General features: G+C 29.3%; 1 protein-coding gene across 7 annotated transcripts in view; it reads left to right on the forward strand.

Annotated features, from left to right (window-relative positions):
- The window catches only part of LOC111418337 (EBF transcription factor knot), a 122,055-nt gene that overhangs the window by 10,871 nt on the left and 90,321 nt on the right, over nucleotides 1-20,863 (forward strand). For all 7 annotated transcript variants that reach the window (XM_023050851.2, XM_023050853.2, XM_023050852.2 and 4 more), the window contains exon 4: nucleotides 10,988-11,043. In XM_023050851.2, the coding sequence (XP_022906619.1) occupies nucleotides 10,988-11,043 (56 nt within the window). The remainder of the gene's footprint in view (nucleotides 1-10,987; nucleotides 11,044-20,863) is intronic.

A 20,863-nucleotide genomic window follows, 5' to 3' on the forward strand; every position in this document is an offset into this window, starting at 1 on the left:
TTACTTCTTCTTGACCACTCAGATACTAACCCTAAATCAATTCAACGCAAAGAATCTTGTATGCAAAAAATTATTTTCACGAAACGCGTTGGTAAACAAAGGACCCAACAAAGGGGTGATGTTGAAGAGCCCTCTGAGAGTTATTTTATTACAAATAAGGACTCTTGGTCGTTACGTTCCGCGTTGAGATATGATAAAGCTCGATGCGACCGTACACTTTCTTTACGGCACATTGGAACATTTAGCGTTTTAGTATGGTTTATGAAAAAGTTATGGCGTGTTGTGTTTACGAACCTCGGGCATCTTCATAATGGCTCGAGGCGACCTAATCTCAGGTGGAACCGTTACTTATAAATGATTATAGCTCAGGTTTAAACTTTGATTTAAAGACGTATTAAATATTAATACCTATATAATATTATAAATGAATTCCACATCATCTTTAACAAAGAATACGAAAAGAAATTTTATTATGCCATTACCTACTTCGTTGAAAAATTGATTTTGCTGAAATTTTGACAAATTTCAAACTGATACGAGTTTCTGATCAACTCCTATTTGATTTTCTTTGATTTTTTGCTATAATTCAAGGTGATCAGAATTTTATGGCATTAGTTAGTTCTTGCGAAAATTGATTTTGCTGATATTTCTGTAAATTTCAAGTTAATAAGAATTTCTGATCAATTATTTTTTAATCTCTCATCATCTTTAACTTTAAATGCGTAAAAAAACATCATTTCAACATTTTCAATAACATCATCATTTTCAATATTATAGGAAGTTGTAAGAAAGGTCATCTGTTCTGCACTTACTTAATGGCAAGAGAAGAATTTGTAACAAAATATACGAAAGGAAATTTTATTATGCCATTACCTACTTCGTTGAAAAATTGATTTTGCTGAAATTTTGACAAATTTCAAACTGATAAGAGTTTCTGATCAATTAATTTTCAACTCCTATTTGATTTTCTTTGATTTTTTGCTATAATTCAAGGTGATCAGAATTTTATGGCATTAGTTAGTTCTTGCGAAAATTGATTTTGCTGATATTTCTGTAAATTTCAAGTTAATAAGAATTTCTGATCAATTATTTTTTAATCTCTCATCATCTTTAACTTTAAATGCGTAAAAAAACATCATTTCAACATTTTCAATAACATCATCATTTTCAATATTATAGGAAGTTGTAAGAAAGGTCATCTGTTCTGCACTTACTTAATGGCAAGAGAAGAATTTGTAACAAAATATACGAAAGGAAATTTTATTATGCCATTACCTACTTCGTTGAAAAATTGATTTTGCTGAAATTTTGACCAATTTCAAACTGATAAGAGTTTCTGATCAATTAATTTTCAACTCCTATTTGATTTTCTTTGATTTTTTGCTATAATTCAAGGTGATCAGAATTTATGGCATTATTTACTTCTTGCGAAAATTGATTTTTCTGCAAATTTCAAGTTAATAAGAATTTCTGATCAATTATTTTTTAATCTCTCATCATCTTTAACCTTAAATACGTAAAAAAACTTTCTTGGGCAGATACTTCTTCGTTGAAAACCCGATTTTCTTTTTATTCATTTTTTCTTCAAAATATAGATGTTCAATTTCTCTGATTTTCTGGATTTACATCATCATTTTCAATATTATAGGAAGTTGTAAGAAAGGTCATCTGCTTTGCACTTACTTAATGGCAAGAGAAGAATTTGTAATAAATCAGCTATAAGTTGCTTTTTACTGCCTCCTATACCTTTAACACTGTAGCATTTATGCCATGGAAATCACATGACTTTCACTCATCTGTAGTTTCTACTATCCGTGCAAAAAGTCAAGGCACTTAACAAAAAATACGAAAGGAAATTTTATTATGCCATTACCTACATCGTTGAAAAATTAATTTTGCTGAAATTTTGACAAATTTCAAACTGATAAGAGTTTCTGATCAACTCCTATTTGATTTTCTTTGATTTTTTGCTATAATTCAAGGTGATCAGAATTTATGGCATTATTTACTTCTTGCGAAAATTGATTTTTCTGCAAATTTCAAGTTAATAAGAATTTCTGATCAATTATTTTTTAATCTCTCATCATCTTTTAGCTTAAATATGTACATAAACAAAACCTTCTTGAGCAGCTTCTTTTTCTTTGAAAAATCAATTTTTCTTTTGCTTTTTTGCAATTTTTGAGGTTGGTCAGGATTTTTTATTAATTTAATTTCAATTCCATCGTATCCCTTATCGTCTTTAATCTTAAATACGAAAAAAAAACCTTCTTGGGCAGTTTCTTTTTCTTTGAAAAACTGATTTTCTTTAAATTTTTGCAAATTGCGAGCTGATCAGAATTTCTAATTAAATTAGAAATTAAAATTTCTTTGCCATTCTCTTATTTTTTTGAAAAATCAGTTCTTCTTGCTTCTTTTGCAAATTTTGAGGTTGATCAGAATTTCTGATCAATTTTGTTTTAACCGCATCATACTCTTCATCGTCTTTAATCTTCAATACATAAAGAAAAACCAATTTTCCATGCTTTTTTGCTCATTTCAAGTGAATCAAAGTTTCTAATCAAATTAATTTCAGCTCCATTGTATATCTCATCATATTCAATAACAAATACAACAAAAAATTTTTTTTATTGCATTACCATAAATTCTACCATACTACTTTTTTGGAAAACTGATTTTTCTGGAATATTTCTAAATTTCAAGTTGATTCAAGACAATTTCTGATCAACTTAGTTTCAACTGCATCGTCTTTAACCTCAAATACACAAAAGAAAATCTTCTGGACCAGACATTTCCAAGCATTAATAGACACACAATAGGGTTTGGTGCGTTATAACCAAGTCAGAGTTATAATGAGATGATCAATATTTTTAACGCATACCAGATTCTTAAAAAATGACGTACCAATCAAAATCAATGTGTATCTGAATCTCTTTAGACAGTGTAAATCATATATAGTATTGGCTGAGGGATTTCAACTAATCCCTAACAAAAAGAAGACAGTACAATCAAGCCTTTTATGTATAAGCTTGCATATTGTGAAAGTACGATGTTTTTGAATCATCACGATGCTAAATCTTTATTTCATGTCGTACCAAAAGAACATCTGCATCATTTGGAAGCAGTTATCTTCAAAATATAGATGTTCCATTTTTCTGATTTTCTGGATTTCCATCATCATTTTCAATATTATGCATTTACTTAATGGCAAGAGAAGAATTTGTAATAAATCAGCTATAAGTTGCTTTTTACTGCCTCCTACACTTTTAACACTGTAGCACTGGAAATCACATGACTTTCACTCATCTGTAGCTTCTACTATCCATGCAAAAAGTCAAGGTTTCTCACTTTAGAGATCGATATCTTCGTAACCGCTCGATGCAAAAAATTACGGTAAAGTTTATTGTAATCAGTGAACATTTCTGCGTATCACATGTTAATTTGGAAATTTTCAGGTCCGCGGTTTTTTTTTATCGCAAATTAAGTGAAAGAAGTACCCGATTTTTGAGAGTGCCAGAAACTTTGTCTACTTTGCGATTTTTTTTTCTCCAAAACTATTTGACGAAAAAATAGAGGCGACCTAATCTCAGGTAAAACTCTTAGTTATAAATGATTATAGCTCAGGTTTAAACTTTGATTTAGACATATTAAATATTAATACCTATATAATGTTATAAACCACATCATCTTTAACAAAAAATACGAAAGGAAATTTTATTATGCCATTACCTACTTCGTTGAAAAATTGATTTTGCTGAAATTTTGTCAAATTTCAAACTGATAAGAGTTTCTGATCAATTAATTTTCAAGTCCTCATCATTCTCAATAACGAATATGAAAGAATAATTTTTTTGCCAAACTCTATTTCTTGAAAAACTTCATTTTATTTGATTTTTTGCTAAAATTCAAGCTGATCAGAATTTTATGGCATTATTTACTTCTTGCGCAAATTGATTTTGCTGATTTTTCTACAAATTTCGAGTTAATACGTATTTCTGATCAATTATTTTTTAATCTCTAATCATCTTTAAGCTTAAATATGTACATAAACAAAACCTTCTTGAGCAGCTTTTTCTTTGAAAAATCAACTTTTTTTTTGCTTTTTTGCAATTTTTGAGGTTGGTCAGGATTTTTTATTAATTTAATTTCAATTCCATCGTATCTCTTATCGTCTTTGATCTTAAATACGAAAAAAAAACCTTCTTGGGCAGTTTCTTTTTCTTTGAAAAACCGATTTTCTTTAAATTTTTGCAAATTGCGAGCTGATCAGAATTTCTAATTAAATTAGAAATTAAAATTTTTTTGCCATTCTCTTATTTTTTTGAAAAATCAGTTCTTCTTGCTTTTTTTGCAAATTTTGAGGTTGATCAGAATTTCTGATCAATTTTGTTTTAACCGCATCATACTCTTCATCGTCTTTAATCTTCAATACATAAAGAAAATCCAATTTTCCCTGCTTTTTTGCTCATTTTAAGTGAATCCAAGTTTCTAATCAAATTAATTTCAGTTCCATTGTATATCTCATCATATTTTTTTTATTGCATTACCATAAATTCTACCATACTACTTTTTTGGAAAACTGATTTTTCTGGAATATTTCCAAATTTCAAGTTGATTCAAGACAATTTCTGATCAACTTAGTTTCAACTGCATCGTCTTTAACCTCAAATACACAAAGAAAATCTTCTGGGCCAGACAATTTCCAAGCATTAATAGACACACAATAGGGTTTGGCGCGTTATAACCAAGTCAGAGTTATAATGACATGATCAATATTTTTAACACATACCAGATTCTCAGAAAATGACGTACCAATCAAAATCAATGTGTATCTGAATCTCTTTAAACAGTGTAAATCATGTATAATATTGGCTAAGGGATTTCAACTAATCCCTAACAAAGAGAAGACAGTACAATCAATCCTTTTATGTATAAGCTTGCATGTTGTGAAAGTATTTCATGTCGTACTGAAAGAACATCTGCATCATTTGGAAGCAATTATCTTCAAAATATAGATGTTCCATTTCTCTGGTTTTCTGGATTTCCATCATCATTTTCAATATTCAGCACTTACTACTTAATGGCAAGAGACGAATTTGTAATAAATCAGCTATAAGTTGCTTTTTACTGCCTCCTATACTTTTAACACTTGTTCCATGGAAATCACATGACTTTCACTCACCTTAGAGGAGGATTCCGTCCAATCGGAACTGATGGCGTGTCCAGACAATACGTCGCGCCTTTATTTTACCTACATAAAGAAATAAGGCGCGACGTCCTGTCTGGAATGCACCATCTGTTCCGATTGGACGAAACCCCCGTCACCTCGCAAAGCTTATTTCTGTTTCTCTTTAACTTGTAATTCCATTAAATTGCTCTTAAAAAATTAGGGAGCTCTAATTTTGAATAACTGATAACGGAATCTGACAACCGATATTATTTGACATATTTTGGTCAAATCAAAACGGATTTTCCGCGAAACTGTATGCAATATCGAAAAAATAAAATATGCCACTCATTAAGAACACATCAGGGTACCATCTGTTCAAAATTCAAATTTTTTCGTTCGATATTTTTCGAAAAAAAAAATCGCAAAGTTCACAAAGTTGGTAGTACCGTAAAAAATCAGGTACTTTTTTCATTTAACGCGATAAAAAGAGAACCGTGGGTCTGAAAATGTTCAAATTAACATATATTACGTAGAAATGTTCAGTGATTCCAACAAACTTTGTCGCAATCTTTTTTAACGAGCGGTTGCGAAGATATCGATCTCTAAAGTGAGGGGCCTTGATTTTTTGCACGACGTCTTCTTTACTATGCGCATTGTCCATACTGAATATAAGTAGCAACATTACAAATTTCAATTCTTTCAAAAACTTACTGTTATCAATATTTCATTCTGAAGAATAGGGATTGTTGGAATAAAACGGGAAGTTGCATTTCCAAGTGCACAAGTTATTTTTATCGGCATGGTGTCTTTTGGTAGTTTTCTATGAAACATTTTGACAAATCTAAACGCTTCTAAAAGAGAATTTACTGGTTATTGGTTCTAATTTTGGGTCTTATGTCTCATTCCATTGTAGTAAAAATCTAAATTTGGACAAATTTCCATAATCATTCTGGTAAATTTTTTTTTCTTTGCCATTTTTAGTAATTATCATCCCATTTGGTTTTTAGGGATTTAGGGATATAAATACACTTAAACTACAACAATTTTTATTAACATCTAGCGCACACGGTACTTTTTTTGTAGGAAATTCCTTCTTAGACAAATTGATCAAAAATCAAAATTTTCCATCGATTGATTTCTTGAATTAGGCATCTTAGAATATAGATAAGATCTTAGTATATCTCTCTCTCTAATCATGTCAGACTAGAGACCATGTTTTTGCTACAACTTGGAACCTTGGTTTTAGGGACGATACAAAAACTGACAAAATTTCCTTACAACTTCAACACTAGCTTTTTTTCAAAGATAAGTGCTTGAACCAAAGAAACCAATCCTCACCACACACCCGTTTTGAAAACTGCCTCCGAGTAGTTTTTCATTTTCTTGGGATTTAATAGTTCTTCTGCCAAATGTTGTAAATTTTGGTAAAACGATCTAATTCAATGCCTTTATATTGGAGTATTAATTATTTTTAATAGAAACCGTTTGGAGTATAGCAAAAAAAAAATAGTGAGAGACATAGATGTTGGTTACAATCGCATCGTAACATTTCCGTAACTGGGCGTCGGCGAAGGTCTTCCTTTCTTTTCCTGGAACACCAGGTGAAATCGTGTAATAGAAACATGAGCGGTATAGTAGAAGACAGCAGGTCGACCGTTCTCCGTTGATTCTATAGAGGAATTTCGCGCAATCGCTAAAAAGCACCGTAATTAATTAATTAGCCCGGCGTCGGGCCGGTCTGGGTCCTCAATTACCTTAGTCTATCGACGGCGGCAAACGTAACGTACCTCCCGATGCCATATAAAATCTTGCCAGGAGGCAAAAACGGCATTTACACTTTGCGACAGTACGGATCCGCGCGTATATGGCCGCTTCGCGTATTACGCATGCCGTTCGCCTCGCGTCCCAGGCCTTTTAATTAGCCATATAATTAATCCGTACGGTCAATCAGATCGGCCAAATTAGGCGAAAAGACGCCTGGTCGGCATCTAAATCTCCAACTTACCGGCTTACCGCGGCGTAACCCAACAACGGACCCTCTGGCTGAGAGTGTAAAACAATTAATTTGAATTTGGCCGTATCCGCGAGCACGCACCTCTCGAAACGAAAATAAAAATAAAACCAACTTTGCCTCGCATGCCAGGGTGGTTCGCTACGAAAAAACGTGGTGCGTGTCCGTTCGAGACGCCAACGACGCGTTCTGCATGATGCATGGGATGTCGGAAGAAGAAGAAAATCAAAAAAGCGAGAATTTAAATCGAATTCTTTAAATCGATGACTTTTATTGTTCTATTTGGTGGAATGAGACTCATTCTCATTCAAGAACGAACCTATTTTGATTATCCGACTTTCTTTTAAACTTTATTTCTCAAGATCAAATCCAGATATTAACAAACGGGTTGATGCATCAAATTCGTTATGAAATTCTAAATAAATCTGCATAATTTGGTATCTCCACTTTTATTAATCACTATGATACAAGTCTTTGAAGTTGAACTAACATGTCAAAATAATTCGGGGTTTTTGGGTCATCTTTGGTAATATATTTCTCAAGAACAAACAGAGATACTAATAAGCGGGTTAATGAGTTAAATTCCCTATTTAATTCTAAATAAATCCACCGAATTTCGCAACCTCACTTTTATTAATCACTGAAACAAACGAATTTGAAATCAACCTTGCAATAATGTGTCAATACAAATTAGTTTTTTTGATTATCTTTTATAGTTTATATCTCAAGAACAAATCGAGACATTAATAAACGGGTTGTTGAATTAAATTCACTATTTAATTCTAAATAAATCCACCAAATTTTGCATCTCCACTTTTATTAATCGCTGAGATACAAATCTTTTAAATTAACCTTGCAGTGATGTGTCAATACAAATTAGTTTTTTTGATTATCTTTTATAGTTTGTATCTCAAGAACAAATCGAGATATTAACAAACGGATTGAAGCATTAAATTCGTCATGGTGTTCTAAATAAATCTGTGTAATTTGGTGTCTTCACTTTTATTAATCACTATGATACAAGTTTTTGAAATTGAATTTTAATTCGAGGTTTTCGAGTCATCTTTATCATTCTATATCTCACTAACAAATCGAGACATTAATAAACGGGTTGTTGCATTAAATTCACTATTTAATTCTAAATAAATCCACCAAATTTTGCATCTCCACTTTCATTAATCACTGAGATACAAATCTTTTAAATTAACCTTGCAGTGATGTGTCAATACAAATTAGTTTTTTTGATTATCTTTTATAGTTTATATCTTAAGAACAAATCGAGATATTAACAAACGGATTAAAGCATTAAATTCGTCATGATGTTCTAAATAAATCTGTGTAATTTGGTGTCTTCACTTTTATTAATCACTATGATACAAGTTTTTGAAATTGATTTTTAATTCGGGGTTTTCGAGTTATCTTTATTATTTTATATCTCACTAATAAATCGAGACATTAATAAACGGGTTGTTGCGTTAAATTCACTATTTAATTCTAAATAAATCCACCAAATTTTGCATCTCCACTTTCATTAATCACTGAGACACAAATCTTTTAAATTAACCTTGTAGTGATGTGTCAATACAAATTAGTTTTTTTGATTATCTTTTATAGTTTATATCTTAAGAACAAATCGAGATATTAACAAACGGATTAAAGCATTGAATTCATCATGGTGTTCTAAATAAATCTGTGTAATTTGGTGTCTTCACTTTTATTAATCACTATGATACAAGTTTTTGAAATTGATTTTTAATTCCGGGTTTTCGAGTTATCTTTATCATTTTATATCTCACTAACAAATCGAGACATTAATAAACGGGTTGTTGCATTAAATTCACTCTTTAATTCTAAATAAATTCACCAAATTTTGCATCTCCACTTTCATTAATCACTGAGATACAAATCTTTTAAATTAACCTTGCAGTAATGTGTCAATACAAATTGGTTTTTTTGATTATCTTTTATAGTTTATATCTCAAGAACAAATCGAGATATTAACAAACGGATTAAAGCATTAAATTCGTCATGGTATTCTAAATAAATCTGTGTAATTTGCTATCTTTACTTCTATTAATCACTATGATACAAGTTTTTGAAGTTGAATTTTATTTCGGGGTTTTCGAGTTATCTTTATCATTTTATATCTCACTAACAAATCGAGACATTAATAAACGGGTTGTTGCATTAAATTCACTATTTAATTCTAAATAAATCCACCAAATTTTGCATCTCCACTTTCATTAATCACTGAGATACAAATCTTTTAAATTAACATTGCAGTAATGTGTCAATACAAATTAATTGTTTTGATTATCTTTTGTAGTTTATATCTCAAGAACAAATCGAGATATTAACAAACGGATTAAAGCATTAAATTCATCATGGTGTTCTAAATAAATCTGTGTAATTTGGTGTCTTCACTTTTATTAATCACTACGATACAAGTTTTTGAAATTGAATTTTAATTCGGGGTTTTCGAGTTATCTTTATCATTTTATATCTCACTAACCAATCGAGACATTAATAAACTGGTTGTTGCATTAAATTCACTATTTAATTCTAAATAAAGCCACCAAATTTTGCATCTCCACTTTCATTAATTACCGAGTTACAAATCTTTTAAATTAACCTTGCAGTAATGTGCCAATATGAATTAGTTTTTTTGATAATCTTTTAAAGTTTATATCTCAAGAACAAATCGAGATATTAACAAACGGATTAAAGCATTAAATTCATCATGGTATTCTAAATAAATCTGTTTAATTTGCTATCTTCACTTTTATTAATCACTATGATACAAGTTTTTGAAATTGATTTTTAATTCGGGGTTTTTGAGTTATCTTTATCATTTTATATCTCACTAACAAATCGAGACATTAATAAACGGGTCGTTGCATTAAATTCACTATTTAATTCTAAATAAATCCACCAAATTTTGCATCTCCACTTTCATTAATCACTGAGATACAAATCTTTTAAATTAACCTTGCAGTATTGTGTCAATACAAATTAGTTTTTTTGATTACCTTTTATAGTTTATATCTCAAGAACGAATCGAGATATTAACAAACGGATTAAAGCATTGGATTCATCATGGCGTTCTAAATAAATCTGTGTAATTTGGTGCCTTCACTTTTATTAATCACTATGATACAAGCTTTTGAAATTGAATTTTAATTCGGGGTTTTCGAGTTATCTTTATCATTTTATATCTCACTAACAAATCGAGACATTAATAAACGGGTTGTTGCATTGAATTCACTATTTAATTCTAAATAAATCCACCAAATTTTGCATCTCCACTTTCGTTAATCACTGAGATACAAATCTTTTATAGTTTATATCTCAAGAACACATCGAGATATTAATAAACGGATTAAAGCATTAAATTCATCATGGTGTTCTAAATAAATCTGTGTAATTTGGTGTCTTCACTTTTATTAATCACTGAGATAGCAAATTTTCTTTAGAACTCATTCTCATTCAAGGACAAACCTAGTTTGATCTAACTTCTAAGTGAACTCCCAACATTATCATTTTGATGATCCAAAGGGTTTAATTTGGGTTGTCGGTTTTGACGGGCGAACCATCGGAGGAGGGCCATAACGACGTCCTCCGGTCGGTTTACGTTGTTTCCGGTGCGCCAACCTCCGAAACTTGTTAATAGAATTGTTATGTAGGCACATAGTTATGCGAACCGCCCCACGGCTCTTGTTTCGATAGCGAAATGGCCGTAATGGTACCTCGGGGGTTCCCCGCAGGGTCAGCGCCATTACTAATCACGACCCTTTACTTCCTTGTTGCAGGTGTCAGACAAGAACAGGACATCTACGTGAGGCTCATAGATTCAGTTACGAAGCAGGTAAGTGTCATTTAATTTTTTTTATACAACAGATTAAAGTAGTGGAATTGATAAGTTGGTGGGCTCGTGTTGATAGATCTACTAAAGGGCTTAAGATAAGCCCATAATGGGAACGAAATATTTTCCTTCCTGAATGGGCGGGAGCGAAACGTGCTGTGCACGTGTCCTAGCAATCAGCAGCGCTATCACTCCGTGTAAAAGATAATCCGGGAGCCGCGTTCGAGGGGATGTCATTGTCGGTCGAAAAGGGCGTAGCACAAAATTTAATTTTAGTCAATCGACCGTTCAAAACATAATTCGGCGTCTTCGAGAAATTCTTCTAATTTCTTCCGCCCTTATTGCATAATTCATTTAATTAGTCAACCCTCGATTTTCGGACCGAATATTTTAGGAGTCGAAGAAAACATAATGGTTCGTAATTAGATTTGGGAGGTGGTAATTGTGTTTATTGTCTTGTCGGGTAGTGAGTAAAGTTAATTTAGTATGTTTAGGGAATATTTTGTAGAGATTTCCCCACTTTAGTTGTTCAGGTATCCGCGGTGGTAAGGAAGCTTATAATATAAATTATTACCAAGACGGAGTGGAATGGAATTAGCCGCCGAATATCCTGTGGTAATCCAGGCACCTGGTTCTGCGTTGTCCTAAATTAGTCTCGCTGTAATAAATCCCCGATAATTGGCTGTTCGGCCACTACATAAACCATAAACCTCAGATTTCTCTTTGTATTTTATCTTATGCGCCTCCGCCGTTTCACCATTAAGTGCGGATGCGAACGTGTTAATAGTGATATACAATTACTCTGGCAGGTATTTTGCACTGTAATGTTCTAGGAGTATGTGTTCTAATTAATTTATATTGCGGATATCTCCTACACAAGGTAATTTCTCGATGAGCAAGGCGGCCTCCACTCCCATTTTCAACAAAAGCAATAAATTATTATTATTAAAATTATCGGAACGATGTACAGTAAAATGAACCTGTTGTAAATTTTGTAGAAACCCCCGGGAATATTTTGGTCACATCCAATATATTTCCCCAGTATTTACTATTAAACTATTTATTTTATTCAATGTCAATGTACACATTTACAAACTATGTTATTTATTGCAAAAACAATGCGTAACATAAACAATATAATTTTTTATCTCGATCTAAAGAAGTGAATTAAAAAAATGCAAATCGCAGCGAACCTTTCATGATTACAAACCCATTCTCCCTGGTTTAATATTGCTAATTCCGCGGCGACGTGCATTTTATACAAGGCTAAACGAGGGTGCATGGCGTGTTCTCGCATGCTATCGGCACCCACTCACCTAAATGATTGCGGCAACAATCTTATTCGTCTTGCAAACGTACAGAGGAAACTAGACGACTCATTAGCTGATTGCGTTTGCTTGTAGTTCCGGTTGCACGCGCATCAACTTCATTACATCTTATCAGTTTCGGGGCACTTTTTTTATTATTATTATTCTACGAAAGAAGTCTCGTTACGAATTACTCACTTTTTAGATTATCAAATGATGATGTGTACTCTAATATTTACAAAGTACATTAAAAGTTTTGATCTATGCATGATTAAAATACAACCTATTCAATGAAAAACCCCGTTCTTGAAAACAGCATTTAGTTATTGAGATATTAACTTCAAGTCAAATTGGGTTATCTTTATTATTTTATATCTCACTAACAAATCGAGACTTTAATAAACGGGTTGTTGCATTAAATTCACTATTTAATTCTAAATAAATCCACCAAATTTTGCATCTCCACTTTCATTAATCACTGAGATACAAATCTTTTAAATTAACCTTGCAGTAATGTGTCAATACAAATGAGTTTTTTTGATTTTCTTTTAGAGTTTATATCTCAAGAACAAATCGAGATATTAACAAACGGATTAAAGCATTAAATTCGTCATAAAATTCTAAATAAATCTGTATAATTTGCTATCTTTACTTTTATTAATCACTATGATACAAATTTTTGAAATTGAATTTTAATTCTGGGTTTTCGAGTTATCTTTATTATTTTATATCTCACTAACAAATCGAGACATTAATAAACGGGTTGTTGTATTAAATTCACTATTTAATTCTAAATAAATCTACCAAATTTTGCATCTCCACTTTCATTAATCACTGAGATATAAATCTTTTAAATTAACCTTGCAATAATGTATCAATATACAAATTAGTTTTTTTGATTATCTTTTATAGTTTATATCTCAAGAACAGATCGAGATATTAACAAACGGATTGAAGCATTAAATTCGTCATGGTATTCCAAATAAATCTGTATAATTTGCTATCTTCACTTTTATTAATCACTATGATACAAGTTTTTGAAATTGAATTTTAATTCGGGGTTTTCGAGTTATCTTTATCAATTTATATCTCACTAACAAATCGAGACATTAATAAACGGGTTGTTGCATTAAATTCACTATTTAATTCTAAATAAATCCACAAAATTTTGGGTCTCCACTTTCATTAATCACTGAGATACAAATCTTTTAAATTAACCTTGCAGTAATGTGTCAATACAAATTATTTTTTTTGATTATCTTTTATAGTTTATATCTCAAGAACAAATTGAGATATTAACAAACGGGTTGATGTATTAAATTCGTTATGGTATTCTAAATAAATCTGTATAATTTGCTATCTTTACTTTTATTAATCACTATGATACAAATTTTTGAAATTGAATTTTAATTCTGGGTTTTCGAGTTATCTTTATTATTTTATATCTCACTAACAAATCGAGACATTAATAAACGGGTTGTTGCATTAAATTCACTATTTAATTCTAAATAAATCCACCAAATTTTGCATCTCCACGTTCATTAATCACTGAGATATAAATCTTTTAAATTAACCTTGCAGTAATGTGTCAATACAAATTAGTTTTTTTGATTATCTTTTATAGTTTATATCTCAAGAACAAATCGAGATATTAACAAACAGATTAAAGCATTAAATTCGTCATGGCATTCAAAATAAATCTGTGTAATTTGGTATCTTCACTTTTATTAATCACTATGATACAAGTTTTTGAAATTGAATTTTAATTCGGGGTTTTCGAGTTATCTTTATTAATTTATATCTCACTAACAAATCGAGACATTAATAAACGGGTTGTTGCATTAAATTCACTATTTAATTCTAAATAAATCCACCAAATTTTGTGTCTCCACTTTCATTAATCACTGAGATATAAATCTTTTAAATTAACCTTGCAGTAATGTGTCAATACCAATTAGTTTTTTTGATTATCTTTTATAGTTTATATCTTAAGAACAAATTGAGATATTAACAAACGGATTAAAGCATTAAATTCGTCATAAAATTCTAAATAAATCTGTATAATTTGCTATCTTCACTTTTATTAATCACTTTGATACAAGTTTTTGAAATTGAATTTTAATTCGGGGTTTTCGAGTTATCTTCATCATTTTATATCTTACTAACAAATCGAGACATTAATAAACGGGTTGTTGCATTAAATTCACTATTTAATTCTAAATAAATCCACCAAATTTTGCATCTCCACTTTCATTAATCACTGAGATACAAATCTTTTAAATTAACCTTGCAGTAATGTGTCAATACAAATTAGTTTTTTGATTATCTTTTATAGTTTATATCTTAAGAACAAATTGAGATATTAACAAACGGATTAAAGCATTAAATTCATCATAAAATTCTAAATAAATCTGTATGATTTGCTATCTTCACTTTTATTAATCACTATGATACAAGTTTTTGAAATTGAATTTTAATTCGGGGTTTTCGAGTTATCTTTATCATTTTATATCTCACTAACAAATCGAGACATTAATAAACGGGTTGTTGCATTAAATTCACTATTTATTTCTAAATAAGTCCACAAAATTTTGTATCCCCACTTTCATTAATCACTGAGATACAAATCTTTTAAATTAACCTTGCAGTAATGTCTCAATACAAATTAGTCTTTTTGATTATCTTTTATAGTTTATATCTCAAGAACAAATCGAGATATTAACAAACGGATTAAAGCATTAAATTCGTCATAAAATTCTAAATAAATCTGTATAATTTGCTATCTTCACTTTTATTAATCACTATGATACAAGTTTTTGAAATCGAATTTTAATTCGGGGTTTTCGAGTTATCTTTATCATTTTATATCTCATTAACAAATCGTGACATTAATCAACGGGTTGTTGCATTAAATTCACTATTTATTTCTAAATAAGTCCACAAAATTTTGTATCCCCACTTTCATTAATCACTGAGATATAAATCTTTTAAATCAACCTTGCAGTAATGTGTCAATACAAATTAGTTTTTTTGATTATCTTTTAGGGTTTATATCTCAAGAACAAATCGAGATATTAACAAACGGATTAAAGCATTAAATTCGTCATTGTATTCTAAATAAATCTGTGTAATTTGCTATCTTCACTTTTATTAATCACTATGACACAAGTTTTTAGAATTGAATTTTAATTCGAGGTTTTCGCGTTATCTTTATCATTTTATATCTCACTAACAAATCGAGACATTAATAAACGGGTTGTTGCATTATATTCACTATTTAATTCTAAATAAATCCACCAAATTTTGTATCTCCACTTTCATTAATCACTGAGATATAAATCTTTTAAATTTACCTTGCAGCAATGTGTCAATACAAATTAGTTTTTTTGATTATCCTTTATAGTTTATATCTCAAGAACAAATCGAGATATTAACAAACGGATTAAAGCATTAAATTCGTCATAAAATTCTAAATAAATTTGTATAATTTGTTATCTTCACTTTTATTAATCACTATGATACAAGTTTTTGAAATTGAATTTTAATTCGGGGTTTTCGAGTTATCTTTATCAATTTATATCTCACTAACAAATCGAGACATTAATAAACGGGTTGTTGCATTAAATTCACTATTTAATTCTAAATAAATCCACCAAATTTTGTATCTCCACTTTCGTTAATCACTGAGATACAAATCTTTTAAATTAACCTTGCAGCAATGTGTCAATACAAATTAGTTTTTTTTGATTATCTTTTATAGTTTATATCTCAAGAACAAATCGAGATATTAACAAACGGATTAAAGCATTAAATTCGTCATAAAATTCTAAATAAATCTGTATAATTTGCTATTTTCACTTTTATTAATCACTGTGATACAAGTTTTTGAAATTGAATTTTAATTCGGGGTTTTCGAGTTATCTTTATCATTTTATATCTCACTAACAAATCGAGACATTAATAAACGGGTTATTGCATTAAATTCACTATTTAATTCTAAATAAATCCACCAAATTTTGCATCTCCACTTTCATTAATCACTGAGATACAAATCTTTTAAATTAACCTTGCAGTAATGTGTCAATACAAATTAGTTTTTTTGATTATCTTATATAGTTTATATCTTAAGAACAAATTGAGATATTAACAAACGGGTTGATGTATTAAATTCGTCATGGTATTCTAAATAAATGTGTATAATTTGCTATCTTCACTTTTATTAATCACTATGATACAAGTTTTTGAAATTGAATTTTAATTCGGGGTTTTCGAGTTATCTTCATCATTTTATATCTCACTAACAAATCGAGACATTAATAAACGGGTTGTTGCATTAAATTCACTATTTAATTCTAAATAAATCCACCAAATTTTGCATCTCCACTTTCATTAATCACTGAGATATAGATCTTTTAAATTAACCTTGCAATAATGTGTCAATACAAATAATTTTTTTTGATTATCTTTTATAGTTTATATCTCAAGAACAAATCGAGATATTAACAAACGGATTAAAGCATTAAATTCGTCATAAAATTCTAAATAAATCTGTATAATTTGCTATCTTCACTTTTATTAATCACTATGATACAAGTTTTTGAAATCGAATTTTAATTCGGGGTTTTCGAGTTATCTTTATCATTTTATATCTCACTAACAAATCGAGACATTAATAAACGGGTTGTTGCATTAAATTCACTATTTAGTTCTAAATAAATCCACAAAATTTTGGGTCTCCACTTTCATTAATCACTGAGATACAAATCTTTTAAATTAATCTTGCAGTAATGTGTCAATACAAATTAGTTTTTTTGATTATCTTTTGTAGTTTATATCTTAAGAACAAATTGAGATATTAACAAACGGGTTGATATATTAAATTCGTCATGGTATTCTAAATAAATCTGTGTAATTTGCTATCTTCACTTTTATTAATCACTATGATACAAGTTTTTGAAATTGAATTTTAATTCGGGGTTTTCGAGTTATCTTTATCAATTTATATCTCACTAACAAATCGAGAAATTAATAAACGGGTTGTTGCATTAAATTCACTATTTAATTCTAAATAAATCCACCAAATTTTGTATCTCCACTTTCATTAATCACTGAGATACAAATCTTTTAAATTAACCTTGCAGCAATGTGTCAATACAAATTAGTTTTTTTGATTATCTTTTATAGTTTATATCTCAAGAACAAATCGAGATATGAACAAACGGATTAAAGCATTAAATTCGTCATGGTATTCTAAATAAATCTGTATAATTTGCTATCTTCACTTTTATTAATCACTATGATACAAGTTTTTGAAATTGAATTTTAATTCGGGGTTTTCGAGTTATCTTTATCATTTTATATCTCACTATCAAATCGGGACATTAATAAACGGGTTGTTGCATTAAATTCACTATTTAGTTCTAAATAAATCCACAAAATTTTGGGTCTCCACTTTCATTAATCACTGAGATACAAATCTTTTAAATTAACCTTGCAGTAATGTGTCAATACAAATTAGTTTTTTTGATTATCTTATATAGTTTATATCTTAAGAACAAATTGAGATATTAACAAACGGGTTGATGTATTAAATTCGTCATGGTATTCTAAATAAATGTGTATAATTTGCTATCTTCACTTTTATTAATCACTATGATACAAGTTTTTGAAATTGAATTTTAATTCGGGGTTTTCGAGTTATCTTCATCATTTTATATCTCACTAACAAATCGAGACATTAATAAACGGGTTGTTGCATTAAATTCACTATTTAATTCTAAATAAATCCACCAAATTTTGCATCTCCACTTTCATTAATCACTGAGATATAGATCTTTTAAATTAACCTTGCAATAATGTGTCAATACAAATAATTTTTTTTGATTATCTTTTATAGTTTATATCTCAAGAACAAATCGAGATATTAACAAACGGATTAAAGCATTAAATTCGTCATAAAATTCTAAATAAATCTGTATAATTTGCTATCTTCACTTTTATTAATCACTATGATACAAGTTTTTGAAATCGAATTTTAATTCGGGGTTTTCGAGTTATCTTTATCATTTTATATCTCACTAACAAATCGAGACATTAATAAACGGGTTGTTGCATTAAATTCACTATTTAGTTCTAAATAAATCCACAAAATTTTGGGTCTCCACTTTCATTAATCACTGAGATACAAATCTTTTAAATTAATCTTGCAGTAATGTGTCAATACAAATTAGTTTTTTTGATTATCTTTTGTAGTTTATATCTTAAGAACAAATTGAGATATTAACAAACGGGTTGATGTATTAAATTCGTCATGGTATTCTAAATAAATCTGTGTAATTTGCTATCTTCACTTTTATTAATCACTATGATACAAGTTTTTGAAATTGAATTTTAATTCGGGGTTTTCGAGTTATCTTTATCAATTTATATCTCACTAACAAATCGAGAAATTAATAAACGGGTTGTTGCATTAAATTCACTATTTAATTCTAAATAAATCCACCAAATTTTGTATCTCCACTTTCATTAATCACTGAGATACAAATCTTTTAAATTAACCTTGCAGCAATGTGTCAATACAAATTAGTTTTTTTGATTATCTTTTATAGTTTATATCTCAAGAACAAATCGAGATATGAACAAACGGATTAAAGCATTAAATTCGTCATGGTATTCTAAATAAATCTGTATAATTTGCTATCTTCACTTTTATTAATCACTATGATACAAGTTTTTGAAATTGAATTTTAATTCGGGGTTTTCGAGTTATCTTTATCATTTTATATCTCACTATCAAATCGGGACATTAATAAACGGGTTGTTGCATTAAATTCACTATTTAATTCTAAATAAATCCACCAAATTTTGCATCTCCACTTTCATTAATCACTGAGATACAAATCTTTTAAATTAACCTTGCAATAACGTGTCAATCCAAATTAGTTTTTTTGATTATCTTTAATAGCTTATATCTCAAGAACAAATCGAGATATTAACAAACGGATTAAAGCATTAAATTCGTCATAAAATTCTAAATAAACCTGTATAATTTACTATCTTCACTTTTATTAATCACTATGATACAAGTTTTTGAAATTGAATTTTAATTCGGGGTTTTCGAGTTATCTTTATCATTTTATATCTCACTAACAAATCGAGACATTAATAAACGGGGTTTTGCATTAAATTTATTGTTTAATTCTAAATAAATCCACCAAATTTTGCATCTCCACTTTCATTAATCACTGAGCTACAAATCTTTTAAATTAACCTTGCAATAATGTGTCAATATACAAATTAGTTTTTTTGATTATCTTTTATAGTTTATATCTCAAGAACAAATTGAGATATTAACAAACAGATTAAAGCATTAAATTCGTCATGGTGTTCTAAATAAATCTGTATAATTTGCTATCTTCACTTTTATTAATCACTATGATACAAGTTTTTGAAATTGAATTTTAATTCGGGGTTTTCGAGTTATCTTTATCAATTTATATCTCACTAACAAATCGTGACATTAATAAACGGGTTGTTGCATTAAATTCACTATTTAATTCTAAATAAATCCACCAAATTTTGCATCTCCACTTTCATTAATCACTGAGATACAAATCTTTTAAATTAACCTTGCAGCAATGTGTCAATACAAATTAGTTTTTTTGATTATCTTATATAGTTTATATCTCAAGAACAAATTGAGATATTAACAAACGGGTTGATGTATTAAATTCGTCATGGTATTCTAAATAAATCTGTGTAATTTCCTATCTTCACTTTTATTAATCACTATGATACAAGTTTTTGAAACTGAATTTTAATTCGGGGTTTTCGAGTTATCTTTATCATTTTATATCTCACTAACAAATCGCGACATTAATAAACGGGTTGTTGCATTAAATTCACTATTTAATTTTAAATAAATCTACCAAATTTTGCATCTCCACTTTCATTAATCACTGAGATACAAATCTTTTAAATTAACCTTGCAGTAATGTGTCAATACAAATTAGTTTTTTTGATTATCTTTTATAGTTTATATCTCAAGAACAAATTGAGATATTAACAAACGGGTTGATGTATTAAATTCGTCATGGCATTCTAAATAAATATGTGTAATTTGCTATCTTCACTTTTATTAATCACTATGATACAAGTTTTTGAAATTGAATTTTAATTCGGGGTTTTCGAGTTATCTTTATCATTTTATATCTCACTAACAAATCGTGACATTAATAAACGGGTTGTTGCATTAAATTCAGTATTTATTTCTAAATAAATCCACCAAATTTTGTATCGCCACTTTCATTAATCACTGAGATATAAATCTTTTAAATTAACCTTGCAGTAATGTGTCAATACAAATTAGTTTTTTTGATTATCTTTTAGAGTTTATATCTCAAGAACAAATGGAGATATTAACAAACGGATTAAAGCATTAAATTCGTCATGAAATTCTAAATAAATCTGTAATAATTTGCTATCTTCACTTTTATTAATCACTATGATACAAGTTT

Source organism: Onthophagus taurus, chromosome 10 (genome assembly GCF_036711975.1).
Source record: "Onthophagus taurus isolate NC chromosome 10, IU_Otau_3.0, whole genome shotgun sequence".
NCBI classification, from domain to species: domain Eukaryota; kingdom Metazoa; phylum Arthropoda; class Insecta; order Coleoptera; family Scarabaeidae; genus Onthophagus; species Onthophagus taurus.